The sequence below is a fragment of the Sarcophilus harrisii genome, chromosome 2 (assembly GCF_902635505.1).
Source record: "Sarcophilus harrisii chromosome 2, mSarHar1.11, whole genome shotgun sequence".
NCBI lineage: Eukaryota > Metazoa > Chordata > Mammalia > Dasyuromorphia > Dasyuridae > Sarcophilus > Sarcophilus harrisii.
In genome coordinates this window covers 609,320,797-609,341,510 of record NC_045427.1, presented here as the reverse complement: position 1 = coordinate 609,341,510, position 20,714 = coordinate 609,320,797, and the positions used below count along the sequence as shown (strand labels likewise).

The 20,714-nt window shown below is 38.7% G+C and overlaps 1 protein-coding gene across 1 annotated transcript in view; it reads right to left on the bottom strand.

Annotated features, from left to right (window-relative positions):
* Positions 1 to 20,714, bottom strand: part of KCNMA1 (potassium calcium-activated channel subfamily M alpha 1) — an 887,197-nt gene that overhangs the window by 78,721 nt on the left and 787,762 nt on the right. Inside the window, 2 exon segments of the mRNA XM_031949466.1 lie at positions 3,140 to 3,263; positions 18,701 to 18,794. Coding sequence (XP_031805326.1) covers positions 3,140 to 3,263; positions 18,701 to 18,794 — 218 coding nt within the window.

The following is a 20,714-nucleotide window of genomic DNA, read 5'->3' as shown; positions in this document are numbered from 1 at the left end:
ATCAGGGAGGTGACTCAAGGACAGGCAAGTGAATAGGATTTAAGTGAGGGAAGGCTGGGCAAGGTCACCTGCCTCGTTTCCCCCCAAGAGCCATCTGGGTCCAGTGGCCAGAAATAGATCCAGATGGCTGGAGATGGCTCTTGATGCAATGGGAGACCTCAGCCTTTTTAAGCTAAGATCTTTAATAGGTCTCAGTTTGATGGGGGCAACACCCATTCAGTGCTTAAAAGCCTCAGAAATGCAGATTTAGGACAATTCTTCCTAGTGATATAAGTGATCCCAAAGTGGATCACCGGCAGCTAGCTGGGACAATGGACAGAGTGTAGGGCATATGTCAAAAAGATTCATCTTTCTGAGTTCAAATCTGGCCTCACACACTTGCTATTTGCAAAAGTTGTTGAACCAATTTTGCCTCAAAATAAAAAATATAAAAAGAGCTGCAGAGGAATATGGCAAACCACTCTTAACTGTGTGTGCACAAGTGAAGCCATCACTTCCTAATATCATTGGTCCTCTTCAAAAAGGAAGGATGAACAACCATCCTGTGATCCTGGGCAGTTCTTTTAAACCTCCATCTCCTCATCTATAAAAATGAGCTGGAGAAGTGAATGTCAAACCATCCAGTGTCTTTGCCAGGAAAAGCCCTATTGGGGTCACAAAGAATCTGAAATGACTGAACAATGACAAACCCAGCAAGAGTCTGCCTTGCAAGACCTCACTAGAGATGTTCTTGGGAAAGCTAAATGATGCCTTACTGGGAAAACTATGAAAGGGGGTTTGGGGCAAAATAGCCTCTGAAACCCCCTTCCAATTCTGAGATCCTGCAATCTGTGATTTATGAGTTCTAATCCTGGGAACCTGCTCTATTTCTTAGCCTTCTGAAGCCTTTCAGAAGACCACCACAAAAACAATAGAATAAAAACCTTTGGAAAGGGTCAATATGGGAGCAAAGAAGCACTTGAAGGCACTACCTATGAATGATATAAATCTGATATCTTTGTGAAATTCAAATATTCATTTACTGCTGACCCTTTAGCATCTTCTCTTATAAAACAATACAAATAACACAAGGAAACTCATTATGGGCTATTCTCCTTGGCTCCTTCCTTTTCATTTTTTTCTCTTTTGCCCCTGGATGACTCCCAGTCATTGTATAGCCCCATGTGGCTTACAGTGTCTTGAGGGACATATATTAATTTCCACTGTACATATCAAACTCAGGTTGATTTACTCTCTAGAATTGACTGGTGTATTGATTGTTTAAATGCCAATATTGCAATTCATGACAATGTCAGGGTTATTACCACAACCCCCAAGGAGAGAAGGAAACCGGCTCTCTTGCTCCCTGATCGTTAGGATAAAGTGGGGGCTGTCACCATTATCGGTTTCCCTGTGCAACAGTGCAGGGAAATTTGAGACACCGGCCTCAGGAAATGCTTTATAAACTGCGACAAAGTGAGGATCCACTAGGGACCTCATTTCAAATATCATCAGTTTTGTGGTGGAGATCTGGACTTAGTTACTGGCTGCTTGGAGGTCTGAGTGCATGGGCACCCTGAGCAGGAGCTTCTCCTGACTCTAACTAAATGTGATAGGCCGCCTAATTATTTTTAATTGGCCAAGTCAGCTGGGTAGCTAGCCCACTTTAACAAGCAGATGGAATGCAAACAGGGTCTAAGGTGGGGGAGGGCAGAATGGCAAGGAAGGGGATGCAGGAAAGTGGCAATCACCAGAAGGTGATTCCAGAGGCCATTATTCATTTGGAACCCAGTAATTCCCATCCATTCTCCAGAGCAGGTCTCCTGGGATGAAGCCTTCATTGGCCACCCCAAAGAGTTATCCCGCTTTTCTCTGAAAACCAAGCTTTAAACCAGGCAGCTAAGTGCTCAGAACATTGGCCCTAAAATCAGGAAAACCTGAGTTCAAATCCAGCCTCAGATACTTTTTGTATACAAGTCACTTGTTTTTGTCTCAGTTGCCTCATTTAAAAATTGGGGGTAAAATAGCATGTACCTCCAAGGTGTTAAGAGGATAAAGTGAGATAATATTAGTAAAGCACTTTTCAATTTTTAAAATACTATATAAATGTTTATAATTATTATTATTATGATGATAGTATCTAAGAGTTCTAAGCTAAACTTCAGTACCTAGTGAGAAACAATAGAATAGTTACACCATAGCTATACTAACCAAGAAATATCTTGTGACCTTGGTTAGTTTGCATGTTTATTAACCCACCAATCTGGCCTCCCACCTAATTTTTATAATCTCCTTTTCTACTATTCCCCATTTCATCGAGATTGGTCTTTTAACTGCTCCTTTTATTAACTAGTCTTTCTGCTTTCTTGCCCTTGAGCAATCGGGCACCATGCTTGGATTACTGTCCTTTTTCACCTTAGCTTACTTTAAGACATGATTCAAATGCCAAGGCCCTTCCTGACTCTTCCCAATTGGTAAGATTCTTTTCTCTAGAAATTTAATTGCATTGCATTATTATATAGATATTTTGCATTTGTCTACCTGTGTGCAAATAATACCCTTCCTTTAGAAAGTAAGCTTCCTCAAGGCATGGGCAATTTCATTTATTTTTGTCATCATAACTTTAGCACCTAACACAAGCTTCTGGTTGACTGAATTAAATTGGACATTTGTTATTTTCATTACCATTACCAGCCCAGCATGGAGTATCTACTACGTATAATGCATCAAGTTAGGGATTTTGTGTATTCTTTTGTGAATGTGTATTTGACTGGGAAGATATAATGAAGAATAAACATATTTCCCAACCTTGGGGAGTTTACAATATAGTGAGGGAAGAAGGTCAGGCCCTAATTGCTAAGTTGCCATTCACCTGAATTGAGTCTGTTCCTAGCACTTAGCACAAGGTCTTAAATAGATATGTAGAGATATCAATACATGTTGAAGGAAGAAATGAATGAATGAAGAAATGAAGGAAAACTTGATTTATTACTTCCAGTCTAAACTTTGATCAAAGATCAAGTCCCCTCAATATGTTTCTAATTTTCATCATCTTAAAAATAGGACAGGGGATTGTGTCATCCCATAAAACAGCTGGCAGATCTCAGGGCTAGAAAACCTGGTTTTGGTCAGAATTATGAAGGGGCTCTTTGATACTCACCAGAATGACTTTTTCGATCTCTTTGGCTGCACACCAGTGGAACATCCCTGTAGAATCATACTTTTTCACATTGGAGTCCATGTTGTCTATCTGATCATTGCCAGGAATTAACAAAGGGTCGTGTCTGCAGAAAAAGAAAAAAAAAAGATAATGTAAGTGGAAAATGTGATAAAATATGAATGGGAAGGTGTCCCTGGAGCTTCTGCATATTGGAAGACATGAAAGATGAAAATGAAGTTATTGTCATTAAAAACAGTTTGCAGGACCTGTTCAGTGAAAAGCAAACCCCATCACCATCAACCTGGAAAAACACATCCAGTTGACATTTGGCAGGCAGAAAACCTCAATGGTGAGCTCTGTTAATCATGCCTTTCTAAATAGGACTTTCCCTTCTTGGGTTTGTTCCCCACGCCTTGTCAGCACCTCCCTACCCCCATTCTCTCTCCACTAATTCTCCTCACTCCCCCTTCACTACCAAAAAAAAAATCTAACCAAAGGGTTGCTATTAGCCTTAGCAATGATGTGGAAGGAATAGGAACAGAGCCCCATGCTGACTGACTAGCATGAGGATGGAAAGCCAATTATTTGCTCTTTCTGACTACAACTTCTGACGTGATGCTCTTCGCAGTAAAAGCTTTAACAGGCTGCACTTTAAATATTTTAGCAATTTGCCCAATCAGATTTTGCTTTCCTCAACTGAAGCCCTTTAAAGATTCAGCAGTGTGTCACTTCAGAGCAGATTGACTACCAAATGCCCACATCTGGAATACATGATTTCAATACTAAACAACAGCTCCCCCCCCACCTTCCTTTCTTGACAACTGTATTTGCACTAACCATCTAACTACTTCTCCAACAGTTTCTCTCTCTCTCTCTTTTTTCCTCCCTTCTTTCCTCCCTTCTGTCTTTATGTGTATATCTCACCTCTTTCTCCCTTTATGCCTCTAATTTTCTCTAAGTCAGTGTGTCTGTCTGTCTGTCTGTCTCTCTCTCTCTGGCTCTGTCTGTCTTTCTGTCCCTATCTGTCTCTCTGCTTCTATTTGTCTGTTTCTTTCTCGCTCTCTATTTCTCTCTCTCTCCCTCTGTCTCTGTGTCTCTCTCTGTCTCTCTGCTTCTGTCTCTTTCTCTCAATATGTCTCTGTCTCTGTCTCTCTGACTCGGTCTGTCTCTGTCTCTACCTGTCTCTCTCTCTCTCTCTCTCTGACTCTCTGTTTCTTTCTTGCTCTCTATTTCTCTCTCCCTCTGTGTCTCTGACTTTGTCTGTCTATCTCTATCTGTCTCTCTGTCTCACTCTGACTCTCTATTTCTCTGTCTCTCTAGCTGTCTCTGTCTCTCTGTTTCTTTCTCACTCGCTATTTCTCTCTCCCTGTCTCTCTGACTCTGTCTGTCTCTGTATGTCTCTCTTTCTCTGTCTTTTTATCTCTCTTTTTCTCTTTCTCTCTGACTCTATTTCTCTGTCTATCTCTCTAGCTCTATGTCTGTCTGTCTCTCTCTGTAAGTCTCTCACTCTTTCCCCCACCCCTCTCTCTGTCTGTCCTCCCAGTTCCATTCCTCTCATGCCCCAGTTACACAGTATTGCTTGAGCTGACAAACTGGCTCTGAATTCATGGAGCCACATTTATCCTCTATTGATTTGTTTTTGGTTTGAAAACAAGAATCATCCAGAGATAATCTACAAGACAGACTCTTCTTTCCTCCTTGTGAGTTCATCCTTTCTCAAGGGCATATTCATCTCCATCAGTGGCTCTTCATTTTGGCAACTTTCACAAAGATAACTGCCATTCATGGTCTGCCCAGTGCTAATACTGATAGAGGTAACAACCACAGGTTGGTTTCAGAGGCAACACAACTGTTCTCACCAGCAGGGACCGTGGGGAAGTTCCCTTTTGATTTCCTTAACATATTGTGACTCTCATTTAAAAAAAAAATTTAGCTGGACCTCTCTGGGGCCTATTTATATTATGAACCTAATTTATGTTTTTGGTTACAAAAGTTCTACCATGGAACTTTTTGTGGAGTGGAGATGATGTCACGTTCTTCAAGATTATGTCAATAAGGTAAAATCTGGAAAGGTAATAGGTGTGGGCATAGTATATTTCTGATTTTTCTTCATCCAAATGTTGGTCTAGACTACAGTAACACATAAAGACCCTTTACTAAAAGATCAAATGACTTGTGCACGGATGCACTGAAGACAAGAGTCTTTAATATATCAAATTGCTGTGTCTTGAAGCAGCAGTGTCAAACTCAAAGTAGAAATGACTCCCTGTGGCTGCATAAATGACTTAGAAAACCATAGATTAACATTGTGGTTAATGTTGTACTGTATATTTATTTATTTTATAAAACATTTCCCAATTAAATTTTAATCCAGTTCACCAGGGGCTTGGGAGTTTTGAAGCAGCCAGCCTGCTACTGAATTTTATATCTCTAGATAAAGAGGTTGTTTTGTTGATTTGATATTTAATCGGTAGCATTTATATAATACTTTAAGGTTTGCAAAACCCTTCTTATAATATTTTATTGATGCTCCCAACAGCTCTCTGAGATGGGCACTATTATTATCTCTATTTTATGGATGAGGAAACTGAATCTGAAAGTAATATAGTGACTTGTCCAGGGTCCTATAGTAACAAGTCTCTGGGGCAGAATTTTTTTTTTAGGTCTTTCTGGCTTCTATATAATACATCAATCATCTAGCTGCTTTATTTTATTTAATTTTAATTCACCTTTAAAATACCATTATTAAGTTTCAAGTGGTACCTCATAGCTCTAAAATTTAATATGTAGAAAATTTTTTATTCGGACATTATTCTAATATAATAGATATTATTCTAGATTTAGCATATATCAAAGTAGCATGGTCGCCAAGAAGGATGACATAATATTAATTAGAATGGGCAAGGGAGGGAGGACTGACCCTCCAAAGTGAGAGACAAATTCTTTTAAAAAGTTTTATCCCCAAGATCTCTTAAGTCTCCTTATTATCACAGAGACAAATACTTTTTGGGTCAAATGTGTGAATTCATCTTGGGAAAGTAATTGGTGAAGGTTAGCTTTACCATTTACTCTTTGTGTGACCTCAGGAAAATTATTTAACCTCCCTGGGCTTTTCTTGTCTATAAAGTAAGGGGCTTGAAATATATCCCTGAGGTCATTTTCAGTTTTAAATCTGGGATCCCCTGGTTCTATTCTTTAAAAACAAAAAGTGTAGGTAGAAGGAATACTGTAAATAATGGCATTAAGATAAAATCGGAAGAAGACTCCAATGGAAGTCAGGAAACTGACATGGTATTTAATACAGATGCACTTTGGACTAACAGTGGAACACAAACCTTTGAAAATGAATTTAAATCCATATGGTGGGACCAAGAGTGGGATACAAGACACCTCCTGTTTCTGGAACTTCATTTCCTTAAGTATTAATCAAGACAAGCACATTAAATGGTCTCTAAAGCTCCTCTTTAGTTCTGATACTCTGATTCTAGTGTTATTGTAGTTTTCTAAGGAGGGATAAGCTAATGATAATGAGTTTTCCAAAACTCTGAGAAAAATCAAGGGATGCTTATGTCAGAATGTAAGTTAAACAAACAAACAAAAAGATGAGAAATGAAGAAATAATTGAGAAAAAGAAAAAAGAAAAAGGAGGAGAAGGAGGAGGAAGAGAAAGAGAAGAAGGAGAAAGAAGAAGAAGATTTGTTCAGTCACATCCATAGTAAATAATCTGATCTGGGATTGAACTGAGGTCCTCTTTAAGTCCAGTACTCTATCCACTGTACCACCTGGCTGCTTCTGATATAGATATCTGTATCAGAAAATAAAGAATTTAAAAATACAAGACATGAGATGAGAAAGTTTTGATGGGGCTGGAAGATTGGGGACAATATGGGGCTGGTATGGGGAATTACTCTAAAAGTATTTGAGTTCCCAGGAGGCAGGGAGGAGCCTCTGTGAGCTCCACTGATTTAATGATTTTTGTCCAGGGCCAGCCCTATTCCCATATTCAGTGGGCTCACTTGGCTGAATGGACTCTGTAGAAAATGATGCAATTCATCACAGCAAAGGCAGAAGCTATAATTACTTTGCAACTAAAATGTGGTTGCTTGAGCCACAATAAACAATTTCACGTTCTTAATTTTTAAGTGCCTAGAGTTGGCGTTGGTTGCAGAGAGCCTTCCAGGGTAAGTGGAAAGGAAAGGACCCGTTATTTACAGTTTTGAATGCTGCTACATTGAGATTTTGAAGGTTCCCAAAGAATAGTTTATATTTGTGAGAACACAGCTGAACACTTGCCATTGTGAGCACCAGTCAATGTTGCTATAGTAATAAAAGGCCCAATAGGGGAAAAGGGCAGTTTGTTAGAACTGGAAAAGGAACTGTCTTCCGATATCATTAGTTTACCAAAAAAAAAAAAAAAAAAAAACCAAAACCACTGTTAAAACTCTCAACGACAGCTCCTCACAGACCAGTTATTTGGAACCAAAGACCGATACTATATATTGTCTTTCACGACTTAGTTGATGTATTTTCTTGACTCACAAAGCAATCCCCAACTCCCCTGAAATGTGCTATAATTAATTCAAGGCTCATTTGTTACTAACTACTTAGATACTGTATAGCACTTTATTTCTCAGGCAATAGGGATTTTATGAGCTGGAGGAGATCCTGCTGAATCTTCCTTCCACCTTGAAATAAAGGTGGTATAACTTAGCAGCGATTCCTTAATTAATGTAATTAATTGCTCTTGTGGTGCTTTGGGGTTCTGCCTGTTCATTTGAGGGAGAAGAGCATCTTGCTGACAGTTTTGGCTGAGTAAGTTCCATACCTAGAATATTTCTAGATATTTGCCAATTTAGTCTCAGGCCCCAAACATAAGTGATCAGTTTTTCACAAGGGAAATTTACATCATGCATTAAATGCATATATATATTTAAGGGTAACTTTGATTGTTGTCATGCTGGATAAAGTAAAATGGTGACCTTATAAGTATTGAATAACTTTGCCCAGGATAGGCAGTCAAACCAGATAAACCAGACACAAAACAGGTATTTTTGAGGAAATGTAACACTACATTTGATAGATGGAGAGTCTTGTTTTTTTACATTTTTTCCCTGTCCCCCAATCAGGCCAATTTTAATCCAAATATTAAATTAGCCCTATCTTAAAATTATATAAAGGAAAATAGAAAGACAAAATGGACACCTAAATCCTGGCTCTGCTTCTTTGTCTATAATGATACTATCAAGAAATAATCTCCAACTTGACCATTATATGGCATATGCATTTCACTGTCCCATTGGGCCATTATGGGACTAATCCAAAGAAAACTATCACAAAGAATTTTGATAACATACATGCTGAAGGTAGACTTAAGAAATATTTTTGAGTAGGTCATTGTTTGTGATGTTCCCCTTATATGAAGGCACTAAATAAATTAACAATAGATGCTTTTATCCCCTCTTCTTTTTCTTTTCTTTTCAATAGAGAAAGCCTGGTGTGGTAAATTTTTCACATCTCTGTTCCTTAAATCCCATACAACACCTCCAAGTTCCTCAGCTAGAAATTATTCCTGCATGACTTCAAATAACGAATAAAATATAATTGTTTCTAGCTTTCATAGAGCAACAAATGCCACTTATCATCAATTAATTTCATCCAGGATACTAAATGCTACTCTACAGTGGGAAAACCAAAAAGCCTGCCTTGAAGACAACAGCCTAGAGCAAAACCACAAATCCCTCTTCCAGCAAACCTGCTGTGAGAAAGCCTGTATTATATTTTAAAGAGCACTTCTTTCCTTGCAGGCATGTACTGCATGCAACTCCCAACATATTCTGCTGTAGAGGTTTCAATATTGGACTTTAAGACTTTTATGAGAGGTAGAAAGATTGGGATTCTTTTTTATAAAGAATATCATAAAATGCTAAGGTTGACATTTTGACCTACTCACTCCCCCTGTTGAACATATCACAAAGGACAAAAATAATGGCTCAAAGACAAAGGACTTGTTTTCAAATCTTGCCCTTGCCATTGTGTGACCTTGGGGGTAAGAGTGACTGGTCCATATGGATAGTGTGGTCTTTCCAACTTCAAATCTTTATGGACTTCAGTTAAAAATCACTAACTACCTGCATAAAAACTACCTATCTCTTGGGTTGGAAATTTCAGGGACCAGAAAGAAATGATTTTGAGGCAGGAGACATGAGGCATCTGGTCATAAAGATTAGGCATCAGGACCCTGTTCCTTCTTGGAACTCTTAAGAATATTCAGGATCCCACCATAAACAGTCACTAATCTCATCAGTTCTGCAAGAAATGGGAGGTTTCCTTTTCTAAGGTCAAGAAATGCTCAGTTCAGGGAGCCTTAGTTATAAAGGGCTGGACACACTTTTCTCCTGCCTTGGTGACTGGCAGGGCAGCTGGCACTCTTAGGAATATTCAGGATCCCACCATAAACAATCACTAGTCTCATCAGTTCTGCAAGAAATGGGAGGTTTCCTTTTCTAAGGTTAAGAAATGCTCATTCAGGAAACCTTAATTGCAAAGGGCTGGACACACTCATCTCCTGCCCTGGTGACTGGCAGAGCACCTAGAGACAAACTGGGAACATCTGTTCTGGGACACTTCTCTCCATCCTTCAGGAACGAGCAGAGGTGGGGACATTCCTGAAAGCAAAGCAACCTGTCAAAACTGTGTAGAACGTGTCTGGTCCCACTCCCTGTGACAAACCAGTGCAGCAAACACAATGCTGCTGTTTGCCGGCTGCCAGGATAGGTGCTCTTAATTGAGAAAGCATTTAGTGCTCCTATGTCAGGGCTGAATATTTCATGATGCGCTGTATGTTTGACTATTTGCTCAGTGGGCCCCTGTCACTTCAATCTTCCCCGAATGCTTTGACTGATCTCTATAAAGCTTCGCCAAGATGGAGTGACGGCTCGTTCTGGACGAGCAGCGACACTGGCGTGTTGGGGAAAGACATGAAGGCTGTTGGTAAGTTTGGTGATGACGGACACAGACCCATCTTTGTTGTTCATGCAGTATTGCCCTCCATGGGTCTGAATGGGCGACATAGAGGTATTAAGATATCTCCATTCCCTTTGCTTTCATAAAGAGGAAAATAATACAGACAACAGCCCATGACAGCAAGGAAAATAAGCATGGAATCTTAGCGGGAGAAACAAATTTACATTCATTTCTTACTAGATGTTATTCTTTAAAAATTCAGTACTTATTTTAATGAACCTAATATTATTTTTTTCATTCTTCCCTAACATATTCCTTTTCTAAGTTAATAATGAAACCATTTAGATGTCAATTCTTCCAATGTTTAGCAAGTGAGGATTCATTACAATTTGGGGGAAAATAGCACATAGCCCTCTCATCATTGGATCACATATTTAATGACAGAATCTTAAAATTTGAGATTTGAAAAGGACCTCACTAAGCAGTTAAGTAGAGCAATGGATAGAACACTGGGCTTGGATTCAGGCAAACTCTTACTCATAATTTCAAATTCAGCTTCAGACACTTACAAGCTGCAAGTTACTTAACCATGTTTTCCTCAGTTTCAGCATCTGTAAAATTAATTGGAGAGGAAAATGGCAAACCATTCTAGTATCCTTGCCAAGAAAACTCCAAACTGGGTCATGAAGAATTAGATACAATCAAAACAACTCAACAATGACAACAGAGAGACTTCATTAGCCATCTAGTTCAAATGATGACTGCAAAGAATCCCCACTACAACATACATGATAGGTCATTCAGCCTCTGCTTAAAGACCTCCAATGAAGAGGAACTTACTGTCTCTCAATTTTTGCAAAATTCTGTTTTAGGAAATTTCTTTTTCCTACCATCAAGTCTAAAACGCATCTTAAGCTTATCACTCCTGACACTAATTTCCTAAAGAAATATTATGCTCTTGTATTTATCTATTGTTAATTCATCATGCTTATATATAAAACAGTCAAAAGGTTCCAGGATATGAAAAGCTTTATAAGGGCTGCTACCTTCACACTGAAGTGAATATCTACAAGAGGGAACCCAAGCATCCATAATTCATGCCTCTGTAATCTTCAATCAAGGTCACTAATTTCTCCAAATCTCAATTTCTTCATCTGTAAATTAGAAACATAAGACTTGAACTACTTGCTTCAAGTCACTTTTGTGAGAGCCAAATGTTATAAAATAGATTAAAGATAGTAGGAGAACTACTGAATTTGGAGTCATAGAATTCATCTTTTACTCTGAATTGGATTTTTTTTTGCGACTTTTTTTCTGCAAAAAGTCATTTAACCTCTATTGGCCTCTGTTTGTTCATCTGTAAAATTATGGGGTTAGACTAAATGATCTGTGAGGTTCCTTCCAGCCCTGAATACATGCACTAATGATTGATTATATGGTGGAATCCAAAAGAACATCATCCAAAGGGAGACTGCTTAGGATTCTCATGGAATATACAAAGAAGGAAGGGAGATGGCCAGGGGGTGAAAGGGAAGACATTATGGATACTTTCATTGTCCTCAGAATGCCAGGAATTCTGGGAGAAAAAAAATGACCAAATGTGTCTCTATAAATAGCCCTCCCAAGCAGTGCTAGGAACCCTAATGTTTATGCCCATCAGTTAATGGAAAGAAAAGCTCCTCTGAGAAACCCAATTAAAACTGATGGTTTTCTTGTCTCACCTTCACCCCAAAACAAGAATGTGCGAAGGAAAGAATTTTTGATTTCGCATCAGAACAATTAGGTGTTTTGTTTCTCTGTGCCTCAGTTTCTGCAACTGTAAAACGATTGGATTAAGAAACCTTTTAGGACCTTTTCAGCTTGGAAAATCTATGACTTCTGATGAAAGTACATTTACAAGTGCTTAGCACAGAATAGACAGTACACAAATATTTATTCCTTTCCTTCCTCTATTTACTTATTAAACATAGGGGTTTCCTTCTATTTTTTTCTGATATAGGACTTTAGTTAACCAAGTATAATGTATGTTTTAGATTATAATATTACTAACTAGAAATAAAAGAATACAAATATAGTGTAATAAGAAACAAGAGGCTACAAATGCAAAAATAAATAGAGATGGGTAGCTATGCATAGACACAGATATAGGTACACGTGCACGTGTGTGTATACTCCCATGTGTATATCGGCCTATTTTTGCTGGCAGCCCCTGTGAAGTTCCTATGAATGAGGACACAAAATGACCTTTTGCTGAGTATGCTACTTGTCTAGAGGCCTGTTTCAAGTTCACCCCTCTCTTTGGAGTGGGGGGAGGAGACCAACTATTCCTTTCTTCTTCAGCCCCCTTGGGCCCTGTCACATTCTATTTGTTTGTGCATTAAGAGGTGGCTTGACTCAGCCGGGGTGACACTGCCTTCTCCTTTCATTCCACTCAGTGGCTGAAGTTCCGAAGGTGGCACTCTGGGCTCCTGTGACACTTCCTTAAGTGGCTTCCTGGCACAAGTCCAGGACTTTTCCCCATTTTATTTATTAGCCACCTTTTTATTTCATAATCATACCAAGTTCTATTGGTGTGGCCATCTTGACTGGTTGCTCCTGGTCTCGGAGATTCCAGCTCGAGCAAAGAGAAATCCAGATAAAGAGCAAAGGATATGATGAACAGGTGAGGTTATTTCCCTTAATGATCCGGAGAGACCTAAGCAGCTCTCCCCCCTTTCCTCATGTCTGTGTAGAGAAGCCCGTTTCTCTCTGTCTGCCTGGTTTTCTTCCCATGTCATTTTCCTCTTCCCCAAAGGGACACCATGCCTACAATTTTCTGGGTGCTGGTGACATGGATCTCTTCAAACCATTCACTTCATATTCTCACACTTGCCACTTAACTTTCTTAATGGTCCTTTGTGCACATCCCCTTGAAAGCACAGAATCTCAGAAGGGGTCTCAGTGGACATTTATTCTAAGATTTCCCAAAGGAGAATCCCCTTGACAACATAGGCAACAAATGATCATCTGCTCTTTGCCTGGAGATATCTAAGGAGAGGAGACTGACTCATTGCCTCCCAAAGCAGCTTATCACACTTTAGGGTTCCTCTGTTTTGTAGAGACAGTTTTTTCTCTTTCTAGTAAAACCAAATCTGCTCTTTTACAACTTCTACATAGCATTCCCATTTCTTCATCTGGGGTCAAGAAGAACAAATCTAATCTCTGCCATTTAATAATTTACTTACAGAAGTCTCCCTCAAACTGCTTTTCTCTCTCATAAATCTCCCCAGAATACGTGGTGTGGGATTATCCCCTATTCTAAATCCCAATCCCTCATAAAAATCTCTGAGACATGGACAGCATTTGAGGCTGCTTAACTTGGCTTCAGTCCTATGTATATTCCACGTCCTGTATGTATTCCATGCAATACCTCCTGGAAGAAATCAAATATTTGGAGGATGACTGATTCCCCTTTTTTTTCTATTCAATTCAACAAAGATTTTTAAGCATCTAGTATATGCAAACCACCATTTAAGGACAGAAAAATAATTTTTGTTGTCAAAGAGTTTACTTTTCTATTCTGGTATTTTTAAAAAAATAATTCAAGATATGCTCTGAAATACAAAATGTTTTGGCTATATTGGGTAGAGTGGACCGTCTCTGTCACAGAGCTATTTCCATGGCCAAACTATTGAGTTAAGATGTCAGGTAGAGGGGGGAGACCAACAACAATAGAGATTCCTATCAATACCAGATGGTTATATTAAAATGATCACTAAGGGATAAATTAAATGGTTTATTAAGGTTACCATGAAATGCTTTTTGAATCTACATAGAGATTATCTGTATTAACTATTAGATTAACTTATTTTGGCTAGAACCTTGTACTGAGATTCAGTTGTTGGGCAATTATTTTCTTCCCCTATTTTTAGACAAAGTCCCTTCCCATAACTGAAAAATTTATCAATATGACACTATCCAGCCTGGGCAAAACGAAAATTCCTGCCCTCTAGGAGATGACAACTAAAGAAAGATGATCCTGCTTCTGGCAACATGCTCCATGACTAGTGAGAACTAGGAAACAGGAACTCTGCACTTCACTATAGTAAGATTCTGATTTTTCTGGTCTCAAATAAAAAAATAAAACGTTGCCAAATAGGACTCCAAATACACCTATGAAATGAAAGGTGGCTCTGATGATGTTATCCTGATTCCAAGTCATGTCAGGTAGCACAGTACCCCAAAGTCATCTAAATCAAGCCTGATCCTAGGGTGATTTTCTGTCAGTATAATGGAAAGATATAAAATATTAGGATTCCTATATATAAAATTTATCTGAGAGGCAATGGGGCATAGCACAGAGAGGATTGGTCTCAGAGTCAGGAAGGTTTGAAGTCAAATCTTCCCTCTCATACATTACTAACTGTGTCACCTAACCTCTTACAGCCCAAGGAACTCTGTAGGACTAAAACTTAGATACTAATTACTGACTGGTATCAATGACAGGACTTTCCACACTATGACCTCCTCACAGTGAAATCATAGGTCTGGACCAAAAAAAGGAAAAACAGCCAAACTTTGTGTAGGAAAAAATAAAAGGTGGTACAAGGTAATATGTTGGAATTGCAATCTGGTAAACAATTTTGAGTTAACATTTGAACAAAGGGATGCTTTATTTGAGGAAGTTTGAAATTAAAAACTAATGAATATAATTGTGTTATCATAAACCACTAAAAATCTCATCTGTTTTCAGATTCCTGTTCAAACATTATCCAAGGAATTCAAAACCAATAGGCCAGTTTTCTTCTTTGTGGATTGTCCAGATCACAGAGAATGGACCTTATGAGTACTATCTCCTCCAGAAAGAAAGGAAACTTAAATAGAGCCTAGCAAAGCTGAAGAGGCCAGAAGGATATTCTATTAGTCTCTGCTAGTGAATATATTGGAATTTTGGAAAGGGGTGCTTTGTAATAGGGCCCTAACTATAACATATGACTAATGTAAGAGATTTTAGAGAAGGAACCAAGTGAATTCTAAGCCTGTTACACATATTCCAAAGAAAGCAAGTCTGCATAGAAGTCTGCATCTGCAGGTATCAAAGGATATAGAAAGATGCATCTTTACATATATCACCCAAGACAAGGCAATCAGTTCCTCTAATTCCAATGGGATAAATCATAAGGAAATCTTGGTATTTGGAGAATAAATGATAATCAGTCAATTAGCATTAATGAAGCACCCACTATGTGCCAGTAACTTTGCTAGAGAAGGAACTAAGAATTCAAAGCCTGTTACACACTTTCCAAAGAAACCAAATGACACACAAGTCTGCATCTTCAGGTCTCAAAGAATATGGAAAGGTGCATCTTTACATATGATACCCAAGAGAATGCTATCAGTTCCTCTAATTCTCATGGGGTAAATCATAAAGAAATGCTGGCATTTGGAGAATAAATGATAATCAGTCAATTAGCATTTTCAAAGCACCCACTATGTGCCAGTAATTTTGCTAACTGCTGAATTCCATCCATGTAAATAATAAACTCCTTCATTTCTTGAGGGAAAACAATGAACTTCTCTTTGGGTCTTAGTAAAAGAATTACATAGTCGTAGAATTACAGCTGGAAGAGATCTTAGAACATAGTAAGTCCAATGCCCTCATTTTTTACAGATAAAGAAACTGAGGCATCTAGAGTTTAAATAAATGATCAAAGGTCAGAAAGTGTTTGAGGCAAGATTTGAATCCATGTCTTCTGACTCCCAATCCATTAAGGTTCGGGGAAGGCTTTTAATAATAACATGGGTTTTCCCAACGCATCTATGAGCCAGGGAAAGCTGGTAGAGACTCTCAACAGGAGGGGCAGTTGGACAGAAACACCACCATGAAACATCAGAGCCCCGGAGAAGAGCAAGTTCTCTGCTCGATTCCTGACCCACGTTTAGCAATTCCGATGTGCTAGTGAGCAGACAGCCCAAGCCTGGGATGCTGACTCTCCCTTAGTCCCTCTTCGGCAGGCAATGAAAGCGGGATCCACTTTGAAAATATTCCTCCATCATGCAAACTGACATAGGCATGCTTTTCAAAAACCCACAGCCAATCTGTTGATCATTACTTATTTACAAAGGCCTTCGGGCAGAAAGTCCTGTAAAAACCATACTTGATACGGTATACACTAGCTTTTTCTGCTTGTGGAAAAAAAAAGTCCCCCCCAAGGCTACCTCAAACCATCACTTTCCATCGCACATAAAATGTACCGTGTAACACTAAAGTATTTAATATATATGGTATAATATATCTACAGGAAAGGCATTTGTGTAGAAGTGTGTTACCCTGGATTTGGTAATTTGATGTTTTGCTGAAGGCTATGACTTGAAAAAGCCTGCACCTCTTACAGAGGACCTGTCATCTCAGTACCCAAGAGCCAGCAGAATAAAGAAGCACCCTTAAGCAGCAAAACTTTGACACAGCTTTGAAGCATATGAAAACAGTATAACTCCCCAGAATTATTATTACTCAAGATCAAAGCAATGAGCCATACTTTACATAGCAAACAGGGACAGGGAATTTGGCTCCAAAGGTTTCAGAATTTGCAGCTTTCTATTTATTTATGTATGCATTTATTTATTTATTTGTGCCTCCAAATTGAGGCGAAGGAGGGCTCCTGTCCTCCCTTTATTCTCCACCACCCCCTCCTCCAACTTCCAATGGATAAAACTATTAGTGCAAGATAAGGAGATTATCCAAAGGTAAGTAAATTGGAGATGAATGCTAGCGTGACAACTGGCATCATAAAAATGAGAAGCTTGGCAGTTGGTTCATTTTATTCCTTCTCATAAACTGTAAACAAGCATTTAAATCAGTGTCATCCAAGCAAGCCTGAGCTAACAGGAAGGGAGAGAACTTTTAACAAAACATTTAACTGGAATCAATGGTCAACAGGGGGAGGATAAAGGCTACAGCTGGATGAATGTATCTTTCTCTGATATCTCTACCTAGCCATTTGACTTTTCTGTCCTCAACAGAGAGAATTGTAAATGTGTACATTCATATTAATGTACACAAATGATCAGTATGTGTATATATCAAGTGTATGCTTATATATAGATATATACTTACATATATAATAATGATGATGATATCTAACATTTATATGGTGCTTTAAGGTACTTTATAGATATTCTCTCATTATTTATTCATAACAATCCCAGGAAGTGGGTCCCTCTTCCCCATTTTACAGATAAGGAAACTGAGGCAGCAGAAGTTAAGTGATAAAGTTTAATGACTTGGACAGGATCAAACAATCCATGCTAGTAAGTGTTCTGGAGATAAATTTGAACTCAGTTCTCCACTCCAGGTCCAGCACTAGGATACTAACTAGCTGCTAATGTATAATTTATAAAATTAATATTATATGTAATCTTGAAAGTGTACCTCTGACTAGGTCCTATAAGTGGCAAGAATAGATGCCCACTGAAATGAAAGAGTGTCTGAAGAGGAAAATTATTCATCTATTTCAATAATCAAAGGGAAGGAAATAGTGGATGGATGGAAAGAAAAAACAAAACCTAGAAAACATCATTGTGATGATGAAAGTCATTTATGGGGGGCTACATAGAGAAGCAAATCATTCCAATTTTTTGATAACTAGTACATGGAGAGTGGATCTGGTTGATGGGAAGTTTACAGTTAGGAAGTTTACAGTTTCAATAAGACTGGCAGGAAAGTACGGAATCATCTTCTCTAGAGTCTGAGCAACAACAATATAAATTCCCATCAACATCAGATGATTCCATTGAAATAATGACAAAGGGATGAACTAGATGGTTTATTAAAATCAGCATTGTGTGCTGGGGGAAATAAACTCCTAGGTTAGGCAGGGGAGTAGGAGGAGGTAGAAAGTTGCAAAGAAAACTCAGGAATTAAAAAGCAAAGAGTCTAACAACAGATAAATAGAGATTTAGTTCAAATCTAGTTTCACCCTTAACTCCTAATGGATACTCTCATCTAAAAAAAAAACCACCCTGTATTTCATAATTAATATTGCTTTTAGCCTGAGCGAAGCCAGATTAGTTTTGAACTTTGCTTTGGCAAGTACACAGATTATTAGACTTTTTTATCAGTCAAAATCAATTAACGGAAATTTGATTTCAATCGACAGGATAAAAGGAAGGTAATATTCAGGTTCATTTTTGATTGTGATGATACATCTCACATATGGCCTTAAGTACAGAAAACAGTCCTCGGAGGGACTGAAGCAGAAGCAGAACTGCCAGAGGCAAAGTAACCCCACGATTTCCTCTGATTGGTTCGTGCTATCATTAGTGCCAGGGCTGTTTAAGAACAACACACAGACAGGACAGGGTGACAGCTAAGACTTTAAAGCCTATGTATTTTTCAAACAGCTTTTCAAACTGTTTTTCATGACAGAATTTTTTTTCAGCTCTATCATTAACTGCTGACAAGCTGACAGAATAAATACTTCAGCCTTTAAGAAGCCATCTAATGATCTCTATCCCCCAACCCCATTTTTTTTGAGGGGAGGGAAGACTCTTGAGGGAGGAGAGAGAGAAGTAAGCTGGAGGAGAAAGCCGCCCGCTGTCCCCCTTCCCATCCCTTACCTCATCAGCTTAGGTGAGGAGTTGGGTGAGTTCCTCATTCCTCCATTCCGCTGTTTTTTTTTGGGTGACAGTGTTGACGGCTGTTCATCTTCAACTGGAAATACAGGCAACTCATGAGATTATGAACAGTTTGAGGGCAGACTGTGAAATATAGGCAAGATATCAAAGAACACTCACTCACTCAAGGCTCAGTCATTCACTGTTCTCTTTTTGGACTCAACAACAAAATACCATATGTGTTAGTCAAAGAGACTAGCTAAAGAAGGAAAGTGAAAGGGAAAGAGGAAAGGAAAAAGAAAAAAATCCTCTAAAACAATAAGATTTTTGAATATAACAGTTCAAACTAACTAAAACAATTTGGAAATAACCTTTGCCAAAAGAAAAATGAATCCTAAAAATGGTCTGTACACGCAAACAAGAATGTGGCACCAGTAATCAGTATCCTGGGAGTTAATTTTGGTCAATCCTTGGTGCTACCGGATGACACAATAAGTGTTCCCCTAAACCTAACAAGATAAAGTTATATTTGAAATACCAACATAACAGCTGCCAGCCTGTTTCTCCTCATGAACCAGCTCAACTGGTTCTTGCTTCTCCCATGCCAGACAACAGTCTTTGAGGAGCAGTCAGGATTGAAAGCCTTAATAAATCAATGTTTTAATCAGTCAGGATTGCAAATGCTGGCATTTGATTGTGCCTACATCTCCAGCACAACTCCTTCCCCTGGCGATCCACCCTTACAAGAGGGCAAGAGTGGGCAAAGGGCTTAGGGGGAACAGATCTTGTCCTAACAGACTGTGATGAAATAACTAAAATAAAAGTTGGAGAGATGGGTGAGAGTAACCATCTGTATAACAGAAGGTATCCATTGACTGAGCTCCCTTATACTTTCAATGAATCAAAACCAAACAAAAAAACCATTTTATAAGAGGGAGAAATTAAAGGATGTAGGTAGCTGAACAGTGTACGATATAACTTACAAACACCATAGCACATTTTGTTACTTTTGCCCCAAGCCAAGCAATACTCTACTAAGCTCTGTAGTGGTATTAGCATTTATGAAGCTTCTTTCCAGGCTAGGTGCTTGCTTGGTAATTAGCAGATGTTGTACCATGTCCATCACCAAGGGGTATTGTCTGTAAAATCCTAGTTTCCCTCTTCCCACCCTCACAATTCAGACTGAAGCTGTAATGTCAAGAAGGAAAAAGAGAATGCTTGAATTCCTATAGTGGGCTGCAACACTGAGGAGGAGGAGGAAATAAAATTGAAGCCAATAGCAGATGGTGGTTACCTTAAAGCTAAGAAGAAAGAGAATAGTAGTAATAATGTTAAAAGAAATTTAATGCAGATTAATTGGGTGCAAATCTGAAAAAAACAAACAAACAAACACCTCAGCTACAAAGGAGCATCCAGGAAGCAAAAAAAATCATCCGAACATGCATTTTATCGCCTCTAAAAATAAAGCAAAACCCTGAAATTGGGTTTATAATAAAAGAATAATAAACTTCCCCCAAATGAATTGGATAATCCATTTCCTCTTCAGCTCTACTTTATGGCATTTTCCATATGTCCCCTTCTTCTGCTTGTCTATCTCTGCAATCCCAAGGATTTACAAGCCCAAGAGAGAGAAGCAGGACAATGGCAAGAATTGTGAAACAAAGATGGTAGTTCCAGAGAAGGGGAGGGGTATCATGCCAATCCATGCAAAATAACCTATCACACTCTCTGTTCTTCTGCTCAGGACCGTGCCCACCTCGATTGAAAAATGCTCTGTCCAACCCAATCAATCACACAGTGTTCCAAGCAGGAACTGAGATGCTCGTAAGATATTTCTTATCAGAAATGGGTATCCAGAGCAAATCACACAGAGACTAAACACATTTAGAAGATTAAAGGAAATAAATACAAGCTATATAAATGGTATTGAAAAAAATCACTTCCAGTTGATATGCATCTCTGAGCAAGTAAATAGGAACTTGGAGCTTGACCTGAATTAATCTTCCCTTCAAAGGAT